General features: G+C 41.2%; 2 protein-coding genes across 2 annotated transcripts; both read right to left on the minus strand.

Annotated features, from left to right (window-relative positions):
* Window positions 1-665: 665 nt before the first annotated feature.
* On the minus strand, window positions 666-10602 carry Igip (IgA inducing protein). Its single transcript, XM_027400780.2, has one exon. It carries the CDS (start codon window positions 998-1000, stop codon window positions 839-841), a length of 162 nt encoding a protein of 53 aa, XP_027256581.1. The 5' UTR covers window positions 1001-10602; the 3' UTR covers window positions 666-838.
* A 328-nt stretch (window positions 10603-10930) lies between these two features.
* Window positions 10931-21252, minus strand: LOC113834034 (transcriptional activator protein Pur-alpha-like). The gene is given in 3 exon segments (XM_035440192.1): window positions 10931-14969; window positions 14971-15251; window positions 20767-21252. Coding segments are annotated over 2 exon segments (963 nt in total). The 5' UTR covers window positions 15114-15251; window positions 20767-21252; the 3' UTR covers window positions 10931-14149.
* Window positions 21253-26487: the final 5235 nt, after the last annotated feature.

Raw genomic sequence — 26487 nt, forward strand, 5'->3', positions numbered from 1 at the left:
TTAGGGTCACCACCACATGATGAACTGTATTAAAGAGCCACAGCTTTAAGAATTGAGGAACTACTGCTCTAGAATGTTCCAATGAAAGTGTCCTGAAGATTCACTCCTGTGCTATGTTTTTATGGCTTCGTTTCTCTCTGCTATTCTATTCTATAGTTTGAAGAGGACCTTACTTCAAGGCACAAGTCTTCGTCTTATGTCATGGACTCTTGTAATCTGTATACGCTCCAAACCAACTTCAAATGTAAGATGACAGAAACAAACAAACAAAAAAAAATGGTTTTCACAGGAAACGAGCAGGACTCATGGGTAAGTTCTCCCTTCTTTTCAGTGCAGCAGCTTGGTTAACTATCACACTGCCAGGTATTTATTAAGAGTTGACCCAAGAAGCCACAGAGGAAGTCTATCCAAAAAAAAACAAACAAAAAACCAAAAACTTATAAGGAAATAGATTTGTTTTAAAATAAAATAGAAAATGGGGTTTTCTCATGTGAGAAAACACATTTAGTGCCTGCAGCAATTAATGATGAGTAGCAGGCAAATGTGTATCTGCTATGAGGTCCTGGAGATGTATCCATTGACTAAAAATCCAAACAAAAATAAAACAAACAGGCCACCCAGATCCCTCCCCCACAAAAGCATTGAAACAAAAGACTGATGATCTGTTTATGTAGTCACATGAAAAATAAACATCTTTATTTTTTGCCTACTTTATTTCATTTTTTCAAATAAAATTTAAATCTGTACAAAGTATACTGTTACAGTATATATTTTGTAAGAATCAATGCCTAAAAGAATCACAATACTTCAATAAGCAGTACAGCAGACCTCGCTAGCTTCAGCTTTGATATTGAACAAACTCAAGCCGGCTGATGCACAACACGGTTGCTTGGTTTCCACATGGTGAGTTCCCAGCACTGAGATGGGAGAACATGACAGCAAATATGGTTATATTACAGCCCAACACACTGCGCTTCTTCATATGATAATAACTGCACATATTTAACACAGAATGCTCAAATTTACTTTTAAAATTGCATTTGCTTACTTTTTAGTTGGCAAAATTCAGCATTCTTAAATGGGGTCCCCAAACAGTGCAAATTAATGATATTCTATTGTATATTGGCACAACTCCAATAAGGATTAACTTGTAAACTCAAAGAATATCAAGAACTTAGCCCTAGATTTTAACTAATATACACCTGGTCCATTTAACCAAAGTCATTTTGGAAAGATAGTAAAGAACAACTATTTCTGAAAGGACATTGTTTTGACCATTCTTTTGAGAAGGTAATTTTTTAAATTGTCATTAAAATTTTTACTATAAAAATTTTACAAACTTGATTAGAAATTTCAAGATGATTCACAGCAGACAAATACAAACTGTTTATATTCCAACAACACCAAGGCTTAGACTTTCAAGTGGAGCACAACCGTGTCAGCTGTGTTAACTGAGACTGGACAGTGTACTAAGTTTATAAGTGGTGCTGGGTCTAGCAAGTGTAAATACACAGTATATTTCAATGAAAAGAATTGTCTTCTTTATACTTTATTTGTTTTCCCATAAGGAAACATTAATGTTTACATTCTTTAATAAAGTTAATCTTACATCAGAATATAACTTAATACTGTCAGCAACAGGGACCACACACAGTAAATAAGAAGCACATTTAAAATAAGTCTGATTTCACATAGATTAACATTTGTTGGTTAATAAAATATTGACAGTATTACAATCTTACAATATTTACAGTAAGAAAAATCTAGAGTAATATATACCTTTCACAGCAGGATTCCTTTTTAAGTTTTTCCAGTTTGGGATTGTGTGTACACAAAAAGCTCAAAATAAAGCAACTCTGCATGTAATCTTAAAGTAACAGCTACAGGGGGACTCTATCACGGCCATTGAAAATAATGGTGACTTCTCACGGAGTCTGTGGCATCTGAGAACCCAGTTAATTTACCAAAGTCTTGCTCAAACCAACCTTAGTTAACCAGATTAAACCAGCTAGTTACCCAGATTAAACCAGCCTTAGTTACCCAGATTAAAGCTGCAGAACTCCGGCCTTCCCCAACTGCTGAAAACCCAACAGACTTTCTCATCATGCTATAAGAAAAGAGGGGAAATTGGTTTCAGCTCATACCTTATGCTGGAAGCTCCCAACCAGCACATACTTTCTAACATATGCTAAAAGAGGGCTGTGGTTTCATCCCCAAGCATCACAAGAGTCTACCCTCCAAGTACAATGCATCCTGATGATGCCAAGCTCACTCATTCTTCAACTCTTGTGCATTAAGGCATGAACTTGGCCCATATAATACCAGTATCTTGGAGACTTGGGACTGGGGCAAAGGAACAGACTTGTGTAGTTTGCACTGAGAGCAATAGGAAAAATGGGAAGTGATGCACATTTCCAATTAGAATGACAAGAAGACCCACATCCCTAAACTGGAATTTGGCCAGGGTATCAGAGTTAGCACCCCCCTCTCTGAGTACCACGAGCAATTAGGATGTGTGCTCTGGGCCTCCTCTTGGAGAGCATCTACAATAAGTAATGCAGTATGGGACACTATTTCAGTGATGACTCCCAAGGAAGCAGATATATTTCTTGAATCTAGGGCTGTCTACAGCACCTGAGGTCAATCCTCAGAGCTGTGACCTGTCCCAACTCTGCTTACTTCACAATATCTGATGGGCACAGAGCACTCAGGGATACGGCTGCTGGCTCCTTTGTACTCTAGATCTTACAGGTAATCAACAGGTATCTGGGATTGAATTAGCAAACTGTACCATGGCTCCTTAAACAGACACTGTCAGGTTTGAAATCATGTCAAGCATGAATCTTCACTGTCAGGTCAGAATTCAAAGTAGGAGTATTCCCACGTTAGCCAAGGTTATTTGTCAAAACCTTAGAGGAGTTGGACAGTTTTTCAGTTTGCAAGTGATTGGTTACTTATATCAGTCAAGCTGGATTGGCAAACCAGACTGAACTATTTAGTTTTGTGTTTTGATTCTTACATTGTGCTAACCCAAAGCTGTTGCATTTGGGCTAAATACACTGACAGAGAAAATTCAAACAAAAGTTTCAGCAAACTTCTGCGGCATTTTCTTTTTGGAAGTCAATGCAAGATCGAAAGGTATTTCTACCCAACAAAGTCTGTTTAAGTGTTTAATGTTACTTCCTTTTGGCCCTATACAGAATGCTATGACTTCTATATAGGTCTGAATGCTGCCCCGTGTAGATTCCTTCTGTATATCTAAAAATATATACTTTTCAGTAGTTCAATACATGGTTAATCTTCCCACAGAGGAAGATTTTTGTAATCACATGTTGCAAAGTAGAAAAACATCTCCTTTCTAAGAAAGGAAATACACTTTTCTATTGTACACTTTTGAATAAGCCCAAAGGCATGCACCAAAAATCATTATTAAACTAATACATGCACTAAAATGGTGTGGAGTTAGACTTAAAGTGCTGCTTCTTGATTTTTAAATTTGAAGACATTTGTCAGTTGTTGAGTCAAAGTCCTCCCCCACCCCCACCCCATGGTATCAAGAGAGAAAAGTAAAAAGTATGCATAAATCTTTTAAACTATTCTTTACATGGGGGGGAGAATGGATATATCAACTATCCTATATGTAAACTGGACTCCCAGTTTCAAATAAAGTCAGTATTTACTGGTAAAAATTGTCAAAGCTAATACACCCAAACAAATGTTACTAGTAAATAATGTTCTACATAGAGAATAATTTACTTTGGTTTTATGCACTTTCTCAAAAATAATACTAGTGTCCCATACTTCACCAAACTGATGTGTTCCAGCAAAGTTGTAAGGCAACTTATTTTTCCCTAGTGCCATCTTTTTTTCCCAACAGACAAAACTAAAATCTTTTGGTGAGGAAGGGGTTAAGATAATGGCTAACCCCTTGGCATCCTGAGCATTGTGGTTTATCAAACTCTACCCTGCTAAAGTTGTCAGGTACTGGGACCCCAACCTTGAACCAGGAATGGCTCCCATATCTGGAGATGACCTGACTCCTTATAAATAGCTCTCAGAACTTTACTTCTCTTTCCTTTCGATCTGGATGTTATAAAGTCTAACAAAGCTAGTTGCAATATCACATTTTGCTAGTAGGGGCCACCATATGATAAAAATTCCAATCTGAAATGTTTTAAGCCAATAGTTCCTAATTTTATCAATTTATTTGCATTATAGTTTTTCTATATAGTTTCTCAGAGCAAAAATTCCTAACTTGGGATTCAGAAGATTTGTGATGACCCTGAGGCTTAGCAAAATTATCTGTATTATGTGTAATTTTTTTCTGGGGAGAGGGTTCATCACTTACATCAGATTTTCAAAGGTTATCTGTGACCCGCCCCCAAAAGCGTTACAGGGACTTAAGAGGGATACCCGTAATTCACTATAGAATAGGATTAGGAAATGGAGGCAGACAACAAAAATGGCCTGGGGGTGCTGATCTTTCCCTTTACTCATATTTGGGAAATAAGTGCTTCAAAGTAGAAAAAGGAATTAAGCTGGTTAAACTCCACTAAAAAAATAAAGCCACTTGCTACAATTTTCTCACTTCCATATGCAATAAATTTAGCCTCCAAGAAAAGGTATAAAGACTGAATCTTTTCTTTTCCCAAGGAAATTCACAGATACAATGCTGAATGTCACCCACGCTTAAAGAGCTAAGGCCATCAAATGTAGGTAACTCTAATGACGTGAGCCTTTAACTTGAGGTTTTGCATACAGAATTATCTAGAGTCAAATCCATATTCATTAGCTTTCATTTCCAAAATTGGTCCACGTTTAGACAACACAATTTCTGTACATAACCCTAAAATCTAGACTATGGTTAAACTTTCTACTTAAATTAAAAACAAAGCTACAGACTCCACAATGGAATCTAGCCACATACATCCACACCATGTTGTAGGCAACATTCTCATTTCAAATACATCACTGAATTTTCAACAGAATTTGCAAACATTATGAACCACAATGACCAGCAGAACATGGGAAGAGCATGTCACGACCAACACCCCCATCCAGAACACATTCAGAATAACTAACCAGATCTGAAAAGAGGCCTCTTACTTGCTGGTTTAAGTGTGAGGTGTGTAAAAAGCTACAGAGAAAGAAATAGAAAATGAGATCATTAGTAACTTATAAAAACAATGCCAGCCAAAAATACATCTCTCTGTTCCATTGAAAAAATTCAATTTCTTTTTTTGCAGTTCTGAATACAGCATCACACATTCACAGGTACACTCTTTGTTCTCTGTGCAGAGCATATCAAGAAGCTAAGACGGTATCTGGTTAAATCAAACTCTCGTATCCTTTGCTATCCCCATCCCTCAAAAAGTGAGTCAATCTTATATTCTCAAAAGGAACAGTCATTTCATGTAATATCAGTTATGTGACATAAACCACGAGGAAACAATATGACTTCATGGAAAGCTACACAAAAGAGGGAACTAACTGCCATTTACTTTACTTGCAGTTTCTTAAGCATGTGCCCAGTAAGACTCAGATATCATTCACTAAATGAAACATACCAACATTCCAGAGCCAGGCCATACCAGGATAGAAGTTGCATCTCAAAGACACAATTTCATATACACAGACATATTTCCTATCCTAAGCTTTTACTTTACTTAACCAGTTTAATAAAGCTCACATTTACAAAGAATTTTATTGGCAAATAAAGATCCATATTAAAAATTTTATCAAAACAAATTTTACTGTTACATAGCTAACATTAATGAATATTTTCTTGGCCTTATAAAGCATACGTAATTGCATATGAGTTTAACTTTGGGTGGGATATTGAAAACAATTTTTGCAAGAAATTAGAAAAGACTAGAAACAAAAGTGAAAGTGACTAGTCTTTAATTTCCAAAAAATCAAGTGCAAAGATAAATAGTGCAATAATGAAAACTATAAATTTATAGGCCACTTTACAGAGTCTTTTCTGCTTTTGCACTTTTCTACATTATTATCAAACCCTAAAAACTGTATGCAGCATAGAAATGGGCTATCATTTATCTCCATTGCCTAGACTCCAGGAAACCTTTCAGACCTGTCTGTCATTTAAAGCACTGGTTCTTCACTTGTTTTAACAATTCCTAAGGGAAGAACAATTTAAGAAGGCTCTTCACAGACTTAAACTACAGTATGTTAACTATAATTTAAAATCTGACACAAAATAAAATGTGAAAATTATACTAAGTGCCAACTCTGCAAAATAAACTATGTAAAAATAATCCCACTAATGCTAATGAACTTGACACTTGAGAAAAGAAAAAAAAATCTTCCAAGTACAGACCAAAACTTCCTTTTGGCTATTTTAAAAACAAATTCTCAAAGGAATGTATAGGGACCTGATTAAAATGAAACTAGAAAGTAATGTGTCAAAATTACTGGGGATAAAAAAAAAATTACTGGGGATAAACCCATAGTAAATTTAGTCAATCTGAATCTGAACTATGTAACTTTAAAAACAAATGTTTACCTTAAATAATTTAAAACACTCCTGGGATTATAAAACAGATAACTAATCACTGTCAACTCACCTCACAAGGAACACAAGAACCTGGGAGATGTATTAAATTATAATTAACACCCATCTACACTAACTTTAGGGAATTCTTCCAGGAAAACAAACAGAAACAAGAGTTCAGGGGATATGTTATCTAATTCTGGAAATACATTATCAAGGGCTTCTTAAGATCCACAATGTTAGATGGCTGCTAGGACTACAAATGTAAAGGAAATAGAAAAGATACTTAAAATAGCAAGTAAGTGATTGTATCTGGTTTACTGTCATCTAAAAAATGTATGTGGACCAAAGGCTAAAGTGTCTGTAAAAGAAGGTCCTTTGGGTGTGGATCTTGTGAATTAGAAGGATAATCTTGAAATGCAAACAGAAGTTACACTGTGACAAGAGCCCAAGATAATAGTGTATGATAAACGTCACTGACAGCTTAAAAATGGCAAATGAAAAAGGGTGAACTGTTCTTTTTTTTTTAATAGTAAGTTCCACACACCAATCTGTCTTGACCAGAAAAGCTGCCATTTCACAATTGTGCTACTTGAATTTGTTCACAGGAGCAGATATACTATAAACCCTCAAACCATCACACATAGGCATCAAAAACTGATTTGTATAAACCATCATCACCACAACTAGCTACAGTTTTCTCTTAGCTGACAGGGGACACACTGACACCTCCTTAGTGAAGCTCAACCTTATTTTCTTAGTCAACAACTACCGTCCAGAGTTCACCTTAGTACTTCTTCCTACAGTCAATAAAAATCCCTCCTCCTTTACTTCCAGCTATTCTCTTCTTTGTCTCTCACACCCCCATTCACAAACAAACAGCTTTACCCTTTCTGTTCTCCAATTTCCACACCAGTGAGTCTCAGTTCTCAGTAACTTAAACACATGCTTCTTACACTCTTCATTTCACAGATTTCCTAACAAGCACTCATTTAGATGCTCTTCAAATTGCCAAGTTAAGACTATGGGGAAAACAGCAGTTAGAAAAAAAAATAAATAAAAAAGGCCAAATTACTTCAAAATATGGAAATCTTTCTGGATCATCAGTTCTCTATGATGTTCAAAGGGAAGAGTTATCACTTCTTTCTGAAGGAGGGAGGCTCAGGTTCCATGAGTAGGATCATAAAGAAAGGAGAATGGAGGAGCCAAAGTGTCAGGCGTACTTGGCAAGGAGGTCAAGAGCTACCAACAACCAACTGCACCACCAACTGTCAGTCCATTTCAGCAGAGTTTGACATAACGTCAATGAGTGTAACTCATTACCTGATTGTTATTACTGTGCGAGTTAGTCAAGTAACTAGGTGTCACCTGTCTTGTAACTTTTAACTGCCATTTAGATCCTCCTAGAAGCCTTTTGCATTAAGACATCTTAGACCAAAATATATACCAGCAAGAATATTTCCACAATTGCAAAATTGCAAAACACAAGAGTGTGATCTTGAACCTTATAGGCCTTCTGAATTACTAAAGTGGAACCTAAACCAACAAGATTAAAACTCATTAGCTTAATTTTCCCATGAAATGCTAAAAAATATGCAAATTAATAATAAAAACAAAGTGTGTATTCATGGAATCACAAAATTATTATGATTCCAAGAACAATAAAAATGTTTCTGGTCTGTAAAAAGTAGCTTCACTTTATACAAAAGATCACCACCACATTTCTACACCTATCAACAAGACAATTTCCCACAAAAGCTAGACAACAGAAGGGAGGGAGGGAAGGAAAGCAGGAAGGAGGGAAGAGATTCCAAATGTAATAGAAGGAAGAAGACATAAAGCATAGCATGAAATGGAAGGGTAACTATAAAATTCTCAAAGAAAACCATCAACAAGAGGTTATTTTCCATATTCAACTTTCCTGAAGACATAAGTTGCCTACACCTTTTAATATCAAAACCTGGTAGTCAGTTTGTAGATAGAGATGTCGAACTGTTTAGAACCAGCCACAAGTCTTATATTTCATCTGGTTGCTCTTGAATCTTGAAATCCCACTAATGCTAATTTAGACTATGCTAATGCTAGTTTAGATCACCATTATATAGCCCATAATAATGAAATTTCTGTTCAAAAAGAGCTACTAGCTGAATGGCCTAGGCCTTAAATTTAGGTTTGGTTTTAGGATCAAATAGCTTCATAAATCTTTAAATCAGCTTTTCCTTAAAATTGCATTGCAAACTCTGCAGAGCTATGGCAATTAATGCTGCTGGATAAACAGTCATTTTAAGTAGTGATCATTTTACTTTTATGGAGTACATTACTATGAATGGTCTAAACTTGGCTTACAATGAAAAAAACAATATTTTAAAATTTGATAAAGTTTAAAACAAATTTACAAAACTGGTAAATTTGCTTAAGCAATTAAAAAGATCTCTCCCCTAGTCTATTCTCATGACAAAGCATGAGCTCCCTCTAAATTACTGATATTCAAATTTAGAGATAACAACCATGAATGTTATACTCAGTTGTCACCCACTGTTTCAAATCTAAAGTACTCAAGATGCCCTTGTATTAGCTTTCTTTCACACAGTAAACAAAATCTCATCCTGATATCCAAGAAACAACAAAAAAAGAGGAAAAATGATTTTCTATCTGGTTTTATGGGGAAGAAAATATTAAAAGTACACATATATCTAAAAAACTGGAGCTATGAAAGCACTCAAGTAATTTCAGGAAGCTCCATTCTAAAATTATCTGGAAGTATGAGTGTATAACAAGAAGGGAAAAATAATGGAAATATTGGAGAAGAGAAGCCATGTAAAGATAAAAATAATTCCATGCCCATGGTGGGGTCACCATGGCTGGCTGATTAACCTAAAACGCCATGAGAGAAAAATATGTTTAAAAAGTTTCACTGCCAAAACACAAAAATTTAAAGCACAGAAACAAAACTGAGATAACTTCTCCAAACATTAAGCTCCATTAAAAAAAAAATCAGGAAGAAAAAGGATGACATTATAACTTTTCCAGCACACTAAATCTTATGCTATGAAGTGCTTGGGCCACCAAATGCACCCAGATTTTTCTCAACAGATTTATCTTCCCCACCCCTTCCACCCAAATTTAGCTCTGTTTTCCTGCAGCAAAAGGTACAAATTCCTACAGTGGTAACAATAAGAAATGAAAACAGTGAGTACAACTGATAGAGATCCATTGATTTTTATTACAAATGTACTTGATCACTTGGCTTCAAAAAGTTTAAAATCAATAGCCTAATATCTATATGCCAGTACAAAGCAAACTGTTTTACAAATTAAATACCTAAAAACTTGACAAAAATATTAAAATTTGATGAAAAACAATTATAAAAATTCTTAATCTCTCTCTTCAAAAAAAGGAGGCAGTCTTCCCAGACCTATCATACAATGTTAATAGCATTAGGTAGCTAAATTATATTTATGTCAGCATTAAAAAAAAAAAAACTCTTAGACTAATAGATTTTATTTGTATATGCTTCAGTTAAGTTTGTGAATGCCATCTGATTGCAATATAATCAACTCTCTTTAATTTAATTCTAATTTACACTTATTTAATAATTTGCATAGCTTGAAAGGGGTAAAGGTTATTCTATGACTAATTAACATAGGCTACTACAGTGCTATTTCTCAAGGCAATAAGTATTTGCTCCCAAATGAAATTATTTGTCTCCTTTCAGCAGGGGTTAAAATCACTAGCAGCTTTCTCCATTATCTGAAATTAAAAAAAAAAAAAAAACTGGAATAGTTATCCATCTTTAGATGTAAAGGCCCAAAACCAAAAACTGATACTTTCCATTTTGAGTCAAATTTTAACCCCTGCATGGGACTAGAAAGTGAGACTTTCAAGGTTTTTTTTTTTTTTTAAATTTCCCATTGGTTTTGGTTTTTACTTTCCATGGCTTTTAAGAAGCTGGAAAACAGTTTGTCTTTCCTGACTACTTTGTCTTTTTTTCTCATTTGGCAAATGTTCATCTACCTCCAAATGTGTGTCTAGTAGAGGAAAAGCCAACATGGCTTTCTTATGAACTTCCTTTGTTATCAAAGGCATGTATGATGATTTCTACAGTTCTGGTTAGTTAACTTTAGCTCCCTCTGTGGCTGGATGACTGCTGCTTCTAACATCTGCATGATAAATAGGAGGCACAAATAAAAGGTAGCTTTAAAATAAGATTTGGTAATTTAAGGGGGAAAACCCACAAATACCATCATCACCACCACCACCATCACCACCACCACCCACCCACCCACACACACACACTCACACACACACATATTCTCTCTCTGTCTCTGTCTCTGTCTCTCTCTCTTCAAATCTGGTGGCTGATTTCTGGATCAAATTACTTGACAGTGTCTCTCATTTTAAAGAACATCAATATCTCAATGCATTTCAAGTTTTCTTTTTTTACTTAGGCAAATAACATAGTTTAACCAAGCTCTTGGACCTTAATTGTAAGACAAAGCAGATCAATAAAAATAAGGCATACTTGTCATGAATTAAGTTCTGTTTGCTTGTTTTTGGCACATTTGATCATACTGTCTTCTATGAATAACACATATGGTCAAATATACCCCCCCTTTCAGCACAAACTGGGGCTACTCACTAGCAAAATAAAAAACAAGAAGAGACTCTAACATAATACACTGAAATATAGAACCTTGGTAAAGTACCGAGCACCTGGGAGGGGAAATGTAGGGGAAGAATGAAATAGGAGAAGGGGAAGGGAAGGTTAGGAGGTCAATGGGGGAGAGAAAGTGAGATGCTTTAAACAAAAAGAGCATCTTTACAGTCACTCAGTCTTCTCTATGACCACTTTTTAAGTCTTAAAAGATCTGCATGTGGATTTCTTTTTAAACCCACTGACCATAAACCAGACAATGGATTCAAAGTCCTAGTAAGATTGTGTTTAACTGTTATAGTGTAAAGACAACAGCACAATACATGTGCTTCTTGATCCAGTAGGATTCCAAGCAGAATATGAAGTCTATAGGTAAGAAAGGTTTCACTTTAGGCAGCTGACCCTAAAGAAAACCTTACGAATGAACTTGCATCTCAAAGAAAGGACACTTTGCCTAAGTTTGCTGTGTTTTTGTTGACTTGCACTACTGACTGCTGGCTACTACAAAACACTGATCTAGGAGTACTCCAACAACTCGTAGCACAAGGCTTAACTTTAAGAAGCTATAGTAAACAAGAGACAAAATCAAAGCAATTCTCTTTCCTAATTAGAAACAGCACAGAGAATGCAATCTTTTCCATATCACAGTTAAAGTACAGTGAACAAAACAGCTCAACAAACCTTAAGACAAAAAGTGCAGGTTATTAATGTTTACATGCAGTTGATAAGCATTCCAAATGTCACATTATGCACTGTAAAAGCTCAACTTTACTATATGAAAATAATAAAAAATGCACCTTGGGGAAAGGGGAAAGCAATTTAATAATTTCCAGTGATTTTGTAAGTAAAGAAACTCCTAACTATTATACGGTCACCTCATATTTAACATTGCATGAATATGAAAAGCAAACAATGGGAAAATGCACAGTACAATGAAAATAGCTTGTTATTCAACACATACAGTAGATCTCAAAAACAAAGACAACACTCAACCAGAAAGCTTAAAAATATCAAATCAAAACCTAAAGAGCCAGCAGGGGAAAAAAAAAAAAATCCTTCAAAAAAGACAACTGTTCTGCCTTCCTAGGCGGATGCTTTCCAATGGGAAAGGTGCTGACACCTTCCCAGTCCTACAGGTGGTTTCTTCTACATACAGCAGGTAGATCTAGATGGCTGGATTTGCCAAGAAACAATTGCATGTCCAGAACTCTCTCTGTCAAGACAAGATCCAAGATCCTCTTTTTTTCTTTTTTCTTTTTTTACCAAAATACTTTCTACAGAATTCCAAACCAAAATGTACTGTATTTAAGGCATCTTTTTTATAACATTTTCTCTTCACTCAAAGATGATAGTCATGCAGCAGTTTAATGATAAAAAATATATTAATATTTTACTATACAGCAGCAAGAAGTTAGTTGTCAATTAAAAGCACATAAACATCTTTAAATGAAAATCTGTAAAAGACTACCGTTACAAACAATTTCAGTGGAGGACACCAGCTTGGTAAAGTGCTCTCCTAAGCTTGCATTTTCATACCCTACACTTTGAATATGAGTGATAATAGAACATACTTTTGACAGAAGGCTTGTACACTTGGGAAACACAAATACACTTACATATAATGTAGCCAGTAATAACTAGCACCACAGCTACATGGAAATCCTTTACATACACCAACTTGGCTTTCACTTTTAAATGAAACTCAGAATCCATGGCTCAGTAGGATAACTATAATGGTGTTGCTTGCTTTTAAACAGGTCTACATAAGTTAATAGCACTGGCAAAAAATCAAAGGATAGCTTCAGACCTCTTTACAAGTTTAGGAGACAGTGCTAGTGACCACAAATAGACTGACTACCTGATATCCAAGTACAGGTTCACTGGAAATTGCTGCACGTTAGTTAGGTTTTTAAAATCTTTCTACACATAATAAAAAATATATATTATGAACAATACAAGTACATCTCATATACACAATAATAACAAAACACCTACTCAATCAAAGCAAACAGATGCAGAAAAATATTATGGGAATTTCCTTTTTCTTTCTCTTTTTTCTTTTACTACTTGAATAACTTTGGTTCCAACCATAAAAATCACAACTTAGCAAATTTCATTTAAATGCCTTTTTTAATAATTTCTTCATGTTCACAGAAGTTTCACTGACCATTTTTATATGTTTAAGGTCCAGATGCAATGCATATTGTATAAAAGAGAGCACTTATTGTTTACCTTGCATGAATTAAACCTACGTACCTTGAACTCTACAAACTTCTGCATAACATTTAGACAAAGCTCAGACACACAGCATGCCTAGCCCTCATATATATACACATCTCTAATCACAGGTATATAGGATGTCAAATATACTATAATAACCTCCATGTAAGGTTTGAAATTTGGTAACAAAATGAGAAAAAACTAAAAATATTATTTTACGTGTTCTAAAATATCTCTTTTTTTGTGCTAAAGTCAAATGTTAGCTCAACATGAAAAGGACTTTTTATATAATTCAGCAATATTATAATCTTGACCATTTTGCAAACACTTTTAATAATAATAGCTTAAACGTGTACAAAAGTTCTTGGTTAATTAGGGAAATAAACACTCAGTTCTTTATATTTTTTAATCAAGTAGGAAACACAGTTCATATAATGTTATTACTTTTTGTATATTTTTTTTGTTTTTAGCAGCTGCTTACTGTTTTACATGGTGGATAAAGTGGACAACATCCAGCGATGGGTGGCAAGTCAAGAAGAGAAACTGTCAGTTGGTGGAGGTTCTGTGGGTGGTGCTCCCTTGGAGTTTAAGTTTTTTTTTTTTTTAGCTTTTTAACTTTTTATTTTCTCTTTACAGTATATTTTCTCTCTGTGTGTGGCTGTGTGTGTGTATACACGTACGTGTGTGCGTGCGTGCGTGCGTGCGTGTGTGTGTGTGTGTGTGTGTGTGTGTATGTGTGTGTGCGTGTGTTTCATTCAGTTTGATCAATCTTCTTCTCCTTCTTCCTCACCCTGCAGTAGCAGGGTCGCAGCGGTGGTCTCCTCCTGCTGCTGCTGCTGCTGCTGGTGGAGCTGCTCACAAGCGGCCCGCTTCTCCCTCTGCTTCTCTTGTATCTTCTTCATCTCCTCCGAGTACTTGCAGAAGGTGTGTCCGAACTTGGCCCACACCTTGTAGGGCACGGTGATGGAGTTGCGGTAGGTGGGCTTCACCTCACTGACTCGCATAAACACGCCGTACTTGTTGGAACCCACATCGAAGAAGAAGCGCTTGTTGTCCACAGTCAAGGAGGTGCCCTCGGGCAGCTCGGCCGGCTCCTCCTCCACTCCATAGTCGTCGATGAGCTTGGCCAGAGCGTCACGGAACTCGATGAGCCCCTGTGCGGGCAGCGCAATGGTCTGGCCCTGCGTGGAGCCCAGGCCGGGCCCCCGGTTGACTGTCTGGCGGATGCGCAGGAAGCGGCCGCGCTGGTTCTCCTTGAGATCCATGTAGTACTTGCGGTTTTCGCGCACCAGGAACTCGCTCTTGAGCGCCCGGCGTGGCTCGTCCTGTGCCTGGGCCAGGTCGGGCGGCTGGCTGGGGCCCAGCTGTGCGTAGTGCTCGATGAAGTCGCCCAGGTAGTCGCGGAACTCCACGGCCACAGACATGGAGAGGGTGAGGCGGCTCTTGTTGCCGCCAGCGCCCACCTCTGCGATCTTCAGGAAACGGCCCTTGGCGTTCTGCTTCACGTCCAGGTAGAAACGCTTGTTCTGGATGTCCACCCGCTTGGAGGCCAGCTCCTGCGTCTCGTGCTGCAGCCCCCCCGGGGCCGCCGCCGCCGCCGCCACTGCGCCGCCGCCCCGCCGCCACCACCGCCCCGCCGGAGCCTGAGCCCGAGCCCGGGTGCCCTAGGGAGCCGCCCGAGCCCAGCGCCGCACCACCCTGCTCGCTGCCGCTGTCTCGGTCCGCCATGATGCTGCGCTCCGCCGCCGCGCCGCCGCCTGCCGCTCCGCCCGCCGCCTCAGTCGCCTCAGCCGCCGCTGCTTTCCCTCCCCGGCTCCGCCTGCTGCCGCCGCAACCCCCACAGCCAGTCAGCCACTCTCGCGAGATCTGCGGGAGAGACGAGACAGACGAGACCCGGTAACAGGGCACTGACTCCCCAGTACAGTAGCAGGACGCCCTACTGTACGCGCCCACCCGCCCGCCCGCCGGCACGTGACTGCGCCCCTTCCCCAGGCCAGCCACCCTGCCCGCCTGCCCGCCAGGCGGCGCCCACCCACCGGCCCTCGCCCTACACCCCTCTCTGGAGGGGGGGAGCGGGAGCGCCGCGTCGCAGTTCTGCTGCCACCGCAGCCTCGCCGCCACCACCACCGCCGTGGCTACCGCTGTTGGCCAGATCCTAAGCAGCCTCGACTAGGGGAGTTGGGGCACGGGGGGGGGGTATGCCGTATTAAGCACGGACATCAGGCCTGACTCTGCTTTCCTGTGACCCCAAAGAGATGTGGGGGAGGGGCCTGCGTAGCATAGCAGAGTAGGATGCAGAGGGTACACCGAGTCACGGCCTCCCTTTCCCCTGTGGGCCTAACCCAGACCCAAACCCAGACAGGGTCGCCCGCCACCCGGCAGGGCTGTCTCCTACCGCAGAGCCGTGGCCGAAGAGGCAGGCGAGGAAAAAAGAGGTGCTGCGGTGGTAAACCCTTAGCTGCAGAGGGGGCTGCTGGGGACGAGGACCGGGCGCCGGCAGCAGTGGCGCGGAGCAGCAGACACCTAGAGCCCGTCCCTCCCCTCTCCCTCCCCTCGCTCCCGCCGCTCCCCCTCCCCGCGCACGGCAGCGGCTCTGGCCTCAGATGATCCCGCTCCCCCCTCCCCCCAACCGCAGCCCCGCACAGTCGGGCGGGCGCACTCACCAGCGGGGGGAGCTGGGCTGAGGACAGTAGCCGCACCAGGGCCGGGGTGCCCGCAGTGCCTGCTCCCGTAGGCTATGCCCGTACTCCCAAATAATAATAGGAAAGAAACCCACACTCACCCCAAAATCTGCAATGAGACCCCTTTTGGACCACGACTGCTTGGCTGCCTCCCCCCTCCTTCTTCGGAGATTTGGGAAGGGGGGCACCCTGCTTAGGGCTCAGCCCAGCCTAGGTTGTCGGCCAGCTCTGCAGATGAACCAGGCCCTGCCGAGCATTCAGACCCCAGACCCCACTCTTCTTTGGAAGGACCCAGAATGGAGGAGAAAACCCAATCAGGCTTTCGGAAATTCATGAACTAAAAATGTCAGGAATTTCCTGGGAAACGCAGTTCCTTACGGGATTCATTAAAGCAGGTTCGCTTACCCCTTACTCTTCCTCCCCCAAACTCCAAGTATCAAAGAGAGCCCTCCACCACCAGCAAAATATTAAAAGATCGTGGATTTTGTGCAGACAGGTTACTGACCACTAATTAGCCAATCAGTCTTTGGATGGCGATAGCCAAAGAGGATCTTCTGTGGACATAGAAAGGGGCCCAAGAATAAAGATGGGGCTCAGAAATAAAAAATTTTCTTCTTAAACTATAATCTATAATCTAGGGTTTATTTTCCAACACCCAGATAGATAGTGCATGCTGCAGTGTGCAGCCCCGACAGCTGTGTCAAAGCTAAGGCCTATTTCCTGATGACTCTTGTCAATGACCCCAAACTCCACATTACTAGAGAGGATACAGACCATGCAGATTTATCCCTGGCTTTTTCAACATAGATTGCTGCTTCTACCCTAGTAATACACTATTCATCTGTGGGTTCCACTCGTACTGAACTTCTCCTTTCCGTCCACAATAAGAAGATGCCTTCCCCACTTAGCTGCAGAAACTGATAACTAAATGGTTGTCCAACAGAGAAAGAATTAAAGTAAGAACAGTCTAGGGTCAGATGTCTTTCCAGTCCTGAGCACACAAAGCTCCCTAATATGGCCTTCATTTGGGGGGCAAACCTATCTGCTGGGTATTTATGTCTTCTACATCTCTGTCTTCTCCCATCCTCTGTCCCCAGCAAGATCCCCATTTTAGTTAGCTTTACCTACGTTTACTACTTCCCCACTAATGAGGAAGAAACAGGGCAAAGAACCCTGGCCACCAAAGAGCAAATGAGGGAATCCTGTGAACCAACTTGAGAAACACGAACCTGCATACAGTGATATCTGAAAGAGCTCCCTGAAGAGGAAGCTCTCTTTGAAACAGAAACCTCTACTATGGGCCTCACAAAGAATTTCTCCTTAATTTAGAAGTAATCACTTACACATAGGGCCTTTTCAGTGCTGATTTTCTGCACTCTCTCCTCCATCCCCAAGTCTGTTGGGTTAAGGGAAACAGGAACTTTTAGAGGATTTCCTACCGCAAAAACAAATTCTGAAGACATTGAGGAGCCTACAGGCTTCCTAATGCTCCTTCTAACAGTCAGGACCCTGGATAGACCCCGGCAACTCCAGTAACCTAAATGTTGAGTGACGGGTTTCTGCATAGAACTGAACTGACCGGTCTCACGGTCTCAGGCTTCCACAAGTAAAATGAGGGAAAGGTCCAGTGAAGTTTGGATCTAGATGGGCACCTGCCCTTCTTCAAGAGTTTACTACAAAGAACCAACCCTTACCCCCTAATGAGAGCTCAAGACAGCAAGGCCAATGAGATTTTGATGAGGCCGCCTGCAACCAGTCCCTACATTCTTCCAGGCTTGGAGTTCCCCTTCCCGGACCAACTTTGAAATTTAAATTTCTTGCTGTCCCAAACATTTATTTTCAAGGGTTCTGAAGCAGTTTGAATTTGGGAGTGCCCAGATTTTCTGGGGGAAGGGAGGAGCTATCACCAGGAATTGACTTCTTCCTCAGACAAGAGGCAACTGATGAAGTTTCTAGGTAGAATACAAATTAAATATCATTTGAACAATTAAAGTGAGAATTTTGAGCGAAAACCAGCAAATGACTGAGACTTCTATGTAATTATATGCTGGCTTTGTACTAGTCATTGTATATGTAATTTCTACCTGTACAAGCCAGCAGCTCGCTCTTCTTTATATCTAAAAAGTAGACAAGGCTTAAGTTTTCCCCATAAACAATTCAATGATAAATTAGCTAGGTAGCATTTTTTTTTTTTACTACTTCACCAAGAGCGTCAATTTCAGGATAAGCCTGTAAATGTGGGATTTTTCTCAGACTAAAAGGTAAAAGGCGGCTTTCCTTGGGCTTCAGGTATGACATTCGTCTTAAAAGGAAGTCAGGAAGGAATGAATATCAGCTTACAGGATAGTTCTTTTAGAACTTTAAGTAGAATTTAAAAATTATATCTGCATCCTGGCTTTGGAGACCTTTAAGAAAATTGTGGATTTAAAGAGGCTTTTAGCCATTTTTTTAACTACCTAAATATACTAGCTTGATAAATGAAAAATCTGTTCTACTGTTTAGCTCTTTGAATCCATTACTTCAATACACATAGTTGTAAGACCACCTTACAATTTCATTACAATATAGGAAAAACTAAAAGAAACGAAATATGTGCAGCAAAATATACATATTAATGAAAAATCATCAAAAAGAAATATTCTCCTTTCACTCAAAATTTGCTTATATTTACCTGATAAAGATTTCTAGATCCCTTGAGCCCCTTTATTAACAGTATATACACACTTTAAAGAGAATCAAGACTTTAAAAAATTAATCACTACATATTTAACAAACTTACCCACAATTTTTTTCTTTTTTGCACAAGAACACAGATTCTGAGATAGACCAAGAAGGGGAAAAAAAAAAAAAAACCTCAATTTTCCTCTGCTTTAACTGCTGGTGATTCTGAAATAATGTAATTCATCTTTTATTTTTACAGAAAAAAACCACACAGTTATAAAATAAACTTGAGGAGAGGCTATTTACCTCTGGGTAGTAAACTCTTGATTGTAGAGTTCCCAACAGAACAAACACATTAATACTTTACAAGCCCAAATCCCTCCTTCCCCCAAAAGAGAACACTGGAAGTTTATTCAAGTGCTACTTGGGTTAAACCAGACAATTATCTTCAATACTTAAATCACTAAAAACAACCAGAATGTTAGGCTGCAAATACTCAAAGCAGAAGAATTCCCCATTTCCTATGGCTCCTACTAAGGGACACTCACAACTAACCCTGAACATTAACATCATAATCATCTCACAGTACCAGTATTCTGAATCCTTTTAAAGAAGCCTTCAATAGCCTACCTATTCTCGAAAATTAGCTTTCTTTGACACTGCATGAGTGTTTAGAATTAAAGATATGAACTAAATATTCAAATTCAGAAAAGAACTATTTAGTCATCTATAATCTTCGCATTTCCAAAAGGGTTTCATTTTAAACATCTGCAGAAGAGTTAAATTTAGCACACATTCTAAATTCCATAAAAAATTCACAGAACCCGACATTTTATGGACCCCCAAAGGTCCAAACAAAACCGATTCAAAAATCAAAAGCTCTCTCTTCGTCTGATACTTAAATGATTTTACTAGTACCGTACTCAAGTAACTGAAATCAGCAACTTTCCCCATACTCTATTCAAACACTCCAATTTTCAAAGCCGCATTTCCCTTAAGTCTTTGGGCGGGGACAAAGGGGGTCTTAAAGTACATCAAAATTTTCCTTTCCCCTCTGGCAGTCTACCAAAAGATGTCAAACCAAATCCACCTATTGTAAATCTCCCTTCCAAGGACATGGGGCCGTAACATAGACGCCGCTGATGAAAGATGCTTTACAGCCTCTAGCTGGACAGAGACGTAAGGGGCCCAGGAGGAAACAGCCTCCAAGAGTCCCCTCAGAGACAACGAAAAGAAGGTAGCATTTTTCGGGGGAGGGGACGACGGCCGGCTGCTCCCTTACACCTAGCTGGTCTCTTGGGGCCTCTGTCTACCAGTAGAGTTCAGGCTTATGGTAGATATATTTGTAGGATCCCTTCTCCTATATATAACAAGCCACCTCTGGACCTACTGTCGGTTTTAGAGAAGACCGTCTAGCTTCATATCCCTTCCTTTTGCCCCCCCCCCAAAAAAAAGCGGACCTGGCTACTGAGCAGCGAGACCTTGCGCTGGAGCTATTGCTTGGGCCACCCATCCTTGGGCCTGGCTTCGTGTGCCATGTCAGCACCGATTTATTTTGCCCTCAAACAACAACAACGCACCCTGGGCGTATGTAATTTGGGGGGGGGGCGGAGCAGGAGAGGGGCTGGTGGAATCTAATTTATAGATCCCTCCTTCCTCTTCCCACCTCCAGAGATGCTGCACTGGGAGTGTCGGCCACGTCTAGCGCACTGTCCCAGGCCTCGGGGCCACAGTGGTCTGTGGGAATGGGATGGGGGGGGGGGTGGAGAGAAACCCGCATCGTTGATGGTCTCCAGTGCCTGCGGGGGAGATTTTTTTTTTTTAAAGGGGGAAATGTTATGATGTTCCTTCTCGGAAGTGGAGGGGGTTCATTTGTTCGTCTCCACCAGGCCCGGGGATGGGTGGGGGGGGCGTTGCTGCACTGCCTGGGTCTGCATGGCACCATAATTATTTCTGGGCTGAGAGGACAGTTGCAGGAGACAGGGTGGGCGGCACCTCGAGTGTGACAGTGACAGCAAGCAAGGTCGCGAGGGGCTTACCGGGGCGGGCGGGCTGGCGGGCGCTGTCCTGCCGCAGGTGAGGGAGGGCGCAGGCTGGAGGGAGGCTGGCGCGCGCGAGGCGGGCGCGAGGAGGAGGGAGGGGGAGGCGCGCGCACACCTGTTCTGGACGGCGCACGAGCCGAACGGCGCCTCACTCGGGCTCTCCGGGCTGAGCCGCGAGGAGGGCGGGCTGCGGGCGGGGGCGGGCCGCGAGCGGAGGGGAGGGGAGGGGAGGGTCGGGGCGGAGGCGAGGCGGAGGCGGCGGCCGCGCGGCGGGCTCCGGCCTCGCTCGCTCGCTTGCTCGCTCTGGCTCTCGCTCCCGCGGGCGGCCGGGCTGACACCCCGCTCCTCCCGCTCACTCACAGCCCCTTCGGCCCTCTCTCCTTCTCCTTCCCCAAGCGGGATCCGCTCGCTGCCGCTGCCGCTGCCGCCGCCGCCACCGCCGCCACGGCGAGTCGTGGCAGCCAGACGTCGGCGCGTAACCCGGCGCTCCGTGCGTGACTCCCGGCGACGTCAGCGCCGCGCCCCGCGCTGCCCACCCCCTCCGTGGCTCGCGCTCGCGGCTCCGTGGCGGCCGCGGTAGCCGAGCGCGCTCCCCGCTTCTGCCTCGCACGCGTGAGCGCGCCCTCGCCGCCGTTGGCGCGTCAGCACCGCAGCCCAGGCCCCAGGGCGCGTCTGAGGACCGGGCCCCGGTGGTCGTTCTCTCCCCACCCCGCTCCCGGGGCGCCCCCAGGGGACTCATCCCTCGCCGGCCTTCTCGAGGCCCAGGCGGGGCTCGGGCCGGGGTGGAAGCCTGAAGGGCCTGCGCCAGCTCCGCGTTAGGGCCTCAGCGTCACTGCGGCTGCCGCCGCCGCCGCCTCGTCACACGCCCCCTCCCTCCACCCGGCTCTGAGGCAGCGAGCCTTTCATCTCCCGGGAGGGTCTCACCTTGGCCTTCAGACGCCCGCCAAGAGGGGCTGGAGGGGCGGAATTAGCCACAGCAGAGAGGCTAGATCAGGCTCTTGCTCCAGGAGCCATTGACAGGAAGTGTGGGGTTTCTGCCCAGCCTCCCACGCAGTGTAGGTGAAGCTGGGCCCCTTTGAGGGAATGTGACTAAGGACAAAACCCTGATAAAATATTATTTATGCGTCCTTGGGCAGAGAGAGAGAGAGAGGGAGGGAGGGAGAGAGAGCGAGAGAGCGAGAGAGCGAGAGCGAGAGCGAGAGCGAGAGAGAGAGAGAGAGAGAGAGAGAGAGAGAGAGAGAGAGAGAGAGAGAGAGAGAGAGAAAGGGGCGAGTTAGTTTTCATAAATTGCTATGCAAGGGTGAAATCCAGGACTATACAATGTCCTTTAAGAGTGTTTATGAAATCTTACCAACTTTGAGGAGATTTTTGGTGCATGTAACATCTCAATCCTCAACACTAACCACAAGGAATTAACAAATCAGCTAATGATGATTAGCAGAATAAAAACAAATTGCTTTCAACATCTTTATGTAGCTCACCAAGAGAGATCACCCTATTATTTAGGAAACTAAAAAGGTGAATTTTTTTTTTTTTAAAAAAAGGAAACCCATTACTCGTCAGCACGTCTCAAAATTTTCTCAACTAACTACAGATTAATGAATATTTTGTTGCTTTTTTTTAAAGCACGAGAATTACTAAAATAACTGACCAGATTTTAAGGTTATTTTGAATATACATGATAAATGTCCTGTTCTTAGGCAACAGAACTTCAAGCTTCACTAATCTTGAAGAATTTTATGTAGTGAAACCTGTAAGAAAAGTAGAAATGATACATCCTATTTTATAGATGAGGACTTTTGAGTTGGAAAATTCAGTTTTGTCCAGAATTTTAAGGACTATTTCACCCATGAAGGAGAAAGCTCAAGTCATTCTGTCCACCACCCTCCACTGTTGTCTTCAAAGTATCATTCGATGCCCTTTTTATATATTGTAGACATCGGTTAAGAGATGAAAAGAATCAGAGGAAACACTTAAAACGTTTGAATTTGAGATTTGTGCTATAGAACATGATACTCAGTAATACATTGGGAAACAATTGAACTCACACTTAAAAAAAAACAAAATGTTTGTTAATGTCTGGTTAGAGGCCAGAAATGAGAGGGGCTGGAAAGTGATGGGTCATTTTCTTTGAATTGCTTTTTTTATTCACCTCATCTTTAGGTGGCAGCACTACTATACAAATGTCTTTGAAACTAGAGTCTGTGTCCTGACACCCTCAAGTATTTTGTTCTAAATGTTTCCATTGTGGAAATTAGAAGCTGGTGAAAATATGAAACTGGAGCTTAGAATTAGAGTCCTTGGGAGGTTCTGGAGAAGGCTGCAGAAACTAATAAATTTCATGGAGTTATTGAAGAAAAAGCCTGTAACTTAGAACTTGAGGACACATTTAAAGTAAAAAGCAGGTGGTGTTTTTAATGTGCCTTTTAAAAAAATTAGAAAACAAGCCATGGTTTCACAATATTTCTTATTTTTCAAATATAGTTTAAAATCACAACCCATGTAGATACTGGTTTTCTAATGGCATTCCCCCCCCCCACCGTCTTAAATACAGGGTCTCACTGTGTAACTCTGGCTAAGCTGGAACTCACTATGTAGACAGGCTGGCCCTGAACTCAAAGGTCCTCTTGCTCTGCCTCTTGGGTGATGGCTTCTAACTGCAATTTTTAAATTTAAGTACAATTAATTTTCAGTTATCCACTGTCAGGCTTAAGAAGATGCCCAAACAGTGCTTTATTGTTGACACTCATGGAAGAAAGTCTTCCTGGCTTCTTTTCTGGCTTTCCATATCATTCATGCACAAAGTAAACTTCCATCACTCAAACTTAGTGAAGTAGGAGACTGGCTGAAACAGATGTAAAGTGGTAGCAATTTACAAGTAATTCTATATCTTAACTTCTCCCACAATTTCTGTTTATTTTTTGAGACAGAGTCTCATGTAGCCTAGGCTGGCACCAAACTCACTATCCCCCACAATTTTTTGAAGATAATAAATTGTGATGTGTAGAAAATTTTTGGATCAAGTGTTCTCTAATTATGTTTGTCATAATTAATTTTGATGATGCATAGTAGTTCTCTCTTTATCCCTTACTAAAGCAACCCAATGAAATTGAATTTACATGTGTTTCAAAATAGCCTGCATTACATTTGCTGTGTAAATACAGCCACCAAGGGCTATAGAGGCATGACAACCAAGAGTGGGAAATCCAATTATTTCTGGAGAAAGGATGAAGTTGATAAAGTCCTTCCTGATGATAGCTTCTATCTTAAGTCAAACTTGGAGGAGGGGTCTCAAGTGAATTGGTAGTTCTCAAACTCAGTGGTATTATGTTAAGATTTTAAAGCACTCTGGTGCCAGTAAATCATGCAGCTTGGGGCTTTTGTTTCATACTTCTGCCAACACTATTTTGGCAGTAGAATGTTCTGTTGAACAAAGTTTGCACGTGTTTGGCGTGTGAAGTGGTTCATTGGGCTTTTATCTGGTTTCATTCCAGTTTAGGGACTTGAAGACAAGGGTCAGAATTATGAGACTGAGTTCATATGTGTTTTGAACCAAGCAAACAATTTTGGATTTTAACTCAGACTCTGATCAGCATTTTCTTTATTGGTGTGAGAGCTACTGAGTTGTACTTTTTAGTTTACTTCTTAAATATTAACATGATATTGAACCTGTTCTCATGAGCAGATAAATGACTTCCTCTGTGGAGAGCTGGGGGACCTTTTTTCCTCTTCCTACCTATAACACCACCAAAATGGGTTTATTCAGATGACACCCACTAGCTAATGTGCAGCCTCAGAGCCATTCAACAATGTATAAAATTATATATACCTACAAGCCTATGATTTTTGGACTCAGTTGTCTGATTTCATATATTTGACCTACTTCTTTCTAGCCTGAAATCTTTGGTTAGTGGAACATGAAAAAAAATGTATGTGCTAATTTGTTAAGGGGTTCCTTTTCGTGGAAGCATAAAACCCATTTTCACTATTTTTTTTACCCTTTCCTTTTTTAAGACAACGTCTCACTAAGTAACCCTGGCTGGCCCAAAATTTGATGTTCAGACCAGGCTGTCCTTGAACTCAGAGATTCACCTACCTCTGCGTCCTAAATGCTGGGATTAAAGCATGCACCACCGTGCCTGGCTATTTTTATTTTTACATTTTTTCAAGTTAAAGAAAATTCAAGGGCTGGAGTGGTATCTCCGTGGTTAAGAGCACTTACTGCTCTTGCCAATGATCTGGGTTCAGGTCCCGGCTCTTATATGGTGGTTCACAACCATCTGTAATACAAGTTCCAAGGGATCTGATGCTGCTTCTGACCCAGACTCCTTTGTGTCTGTGATGCTATACATACACTCAGACACATGCACATAAAAAAAATCTTTACTGAGGCGGGGTAGTGGTGGTGCTCACCTTTAATCCCAGCACTCAGGAGGCAGAAGCAGGCAGATATCTGTGAGTTTGAGGCCAGCCTCAAAAAGCCTGTCTCGAAAAATAACAACAACAAAAACTTTACTGAATCTAGGTATGATAGATTTAGCCATCAAAGGCTATAGGAGTAAAAACTTAAAGGTAAAAGTTATTGGGTTTTTTTTTTTTATTTTGAGACAAAGTCTCAATGTATAGCCGTGGCTAGCCTGGATTTTGCTATATAGACCAAGATGGCCTTGAAATCACAGAGATTCACCTGTCTCTGCTCCTGAGTCCTGTGATTAAAAGTATGTGCCACTAGGCCTTGCTAAAAGTAACAGACACTAAAATAATACAATTGTTTCATCCTTACTATAATCAATGGAATATCAACTTTCAGGCTACAAATACAGTAATTTGAAAGTGTTGGATTTCCAGGATACTTTTCTCAAGGGGGTAAAATTTCTTTAAATTTTTTTTAAGTAACATTGTGTGTATGTGTGTGCACGCCTATGGCACATGTTTAGATGTCAGAGGACAACTTGTGGGAACTAGTTCTCTCCTTTACCCACTGAGCCGCCTTACTGGCACCAAGAAGGTATAACTTCTTTCTAGCTTTGCCTTTCCTTCTCTTTAAACTCAATTTAATTTTGTGTTTTGGAGAATTTTGTTGTTGTTTTTGTTTTTGGAGACATGTCTTGCTGTATAGACTTGGCTGGTCTGGAACTCACAATGTAGGTCAGGCTGGCCTCCAATTCAGAGCAATCTACCTGCCTCTGCCTCAGCAGTGCTATGATCAAAGGTATATGTCATCATGTACAGTCTTCTTCTTCTTCTTCTTCTTCTTCTTCTTCTTCTTCTTCTTCTTCTTCTTCTTCTTCTTCTTTTTTCTTTCTTTCTTTTTTTTTTCCGAGACAGGGTTTCTCTGTGTAGCTTTGGAGCCTATCCTGGCACTCGCTTATAGACCAGGCTGGCCTCGAACTCACAGAGATCTGCCTGCCTCTGCCTCCCCAGTGCTTAATCCCCAGGGATTAAAGGCGTGCGCCACCAGCGCCTGGCCATGTACAGTCTTAAAGTTATATAAAAACAGACAAAAACAAATCATATATTAAAATGAACATGTAGACGAGCTGAGATATGGACAGGAAAACTAGGCCTTTCCAAAGTGTAAATCTGTGCGTTCAAAGTTGCTGGCATTGTACAGTTACTTCAAAATTCCCCTGATGCTTCCTTTAGAACAACAACGTGGCTCAAGAGTCTAACACATGCCATTTTAAAACCTGACCAGATGTGTCCCGGGTGCACAGA

The sequence above is a fragment of the Cricetulus griseus genome, chromosome 2, assembly GCF_003668045.3.
Source record: "Cricetulus griseus strain 17A/GY chromosome 2, alternate assembly CriGri-PICRH-1.0, whole genome shotgun sequence".
Taxonomy (NCBI): Eukaryota; Metazoa; Chordata; class Mammalia; order Rodentia; family Cricetidae; genus Cricetulus; species Cricetulus griseus.

What these genes read in the sequence shown, in the direction of transcription:
- Igip (XM_027400780.2), bottom strand. Translation starts at nt 1,000, where the DNA reads ATGTGCAGTTATTATCATATGAAGAAGCGCAGTGTGTTGGGCTGTAAT.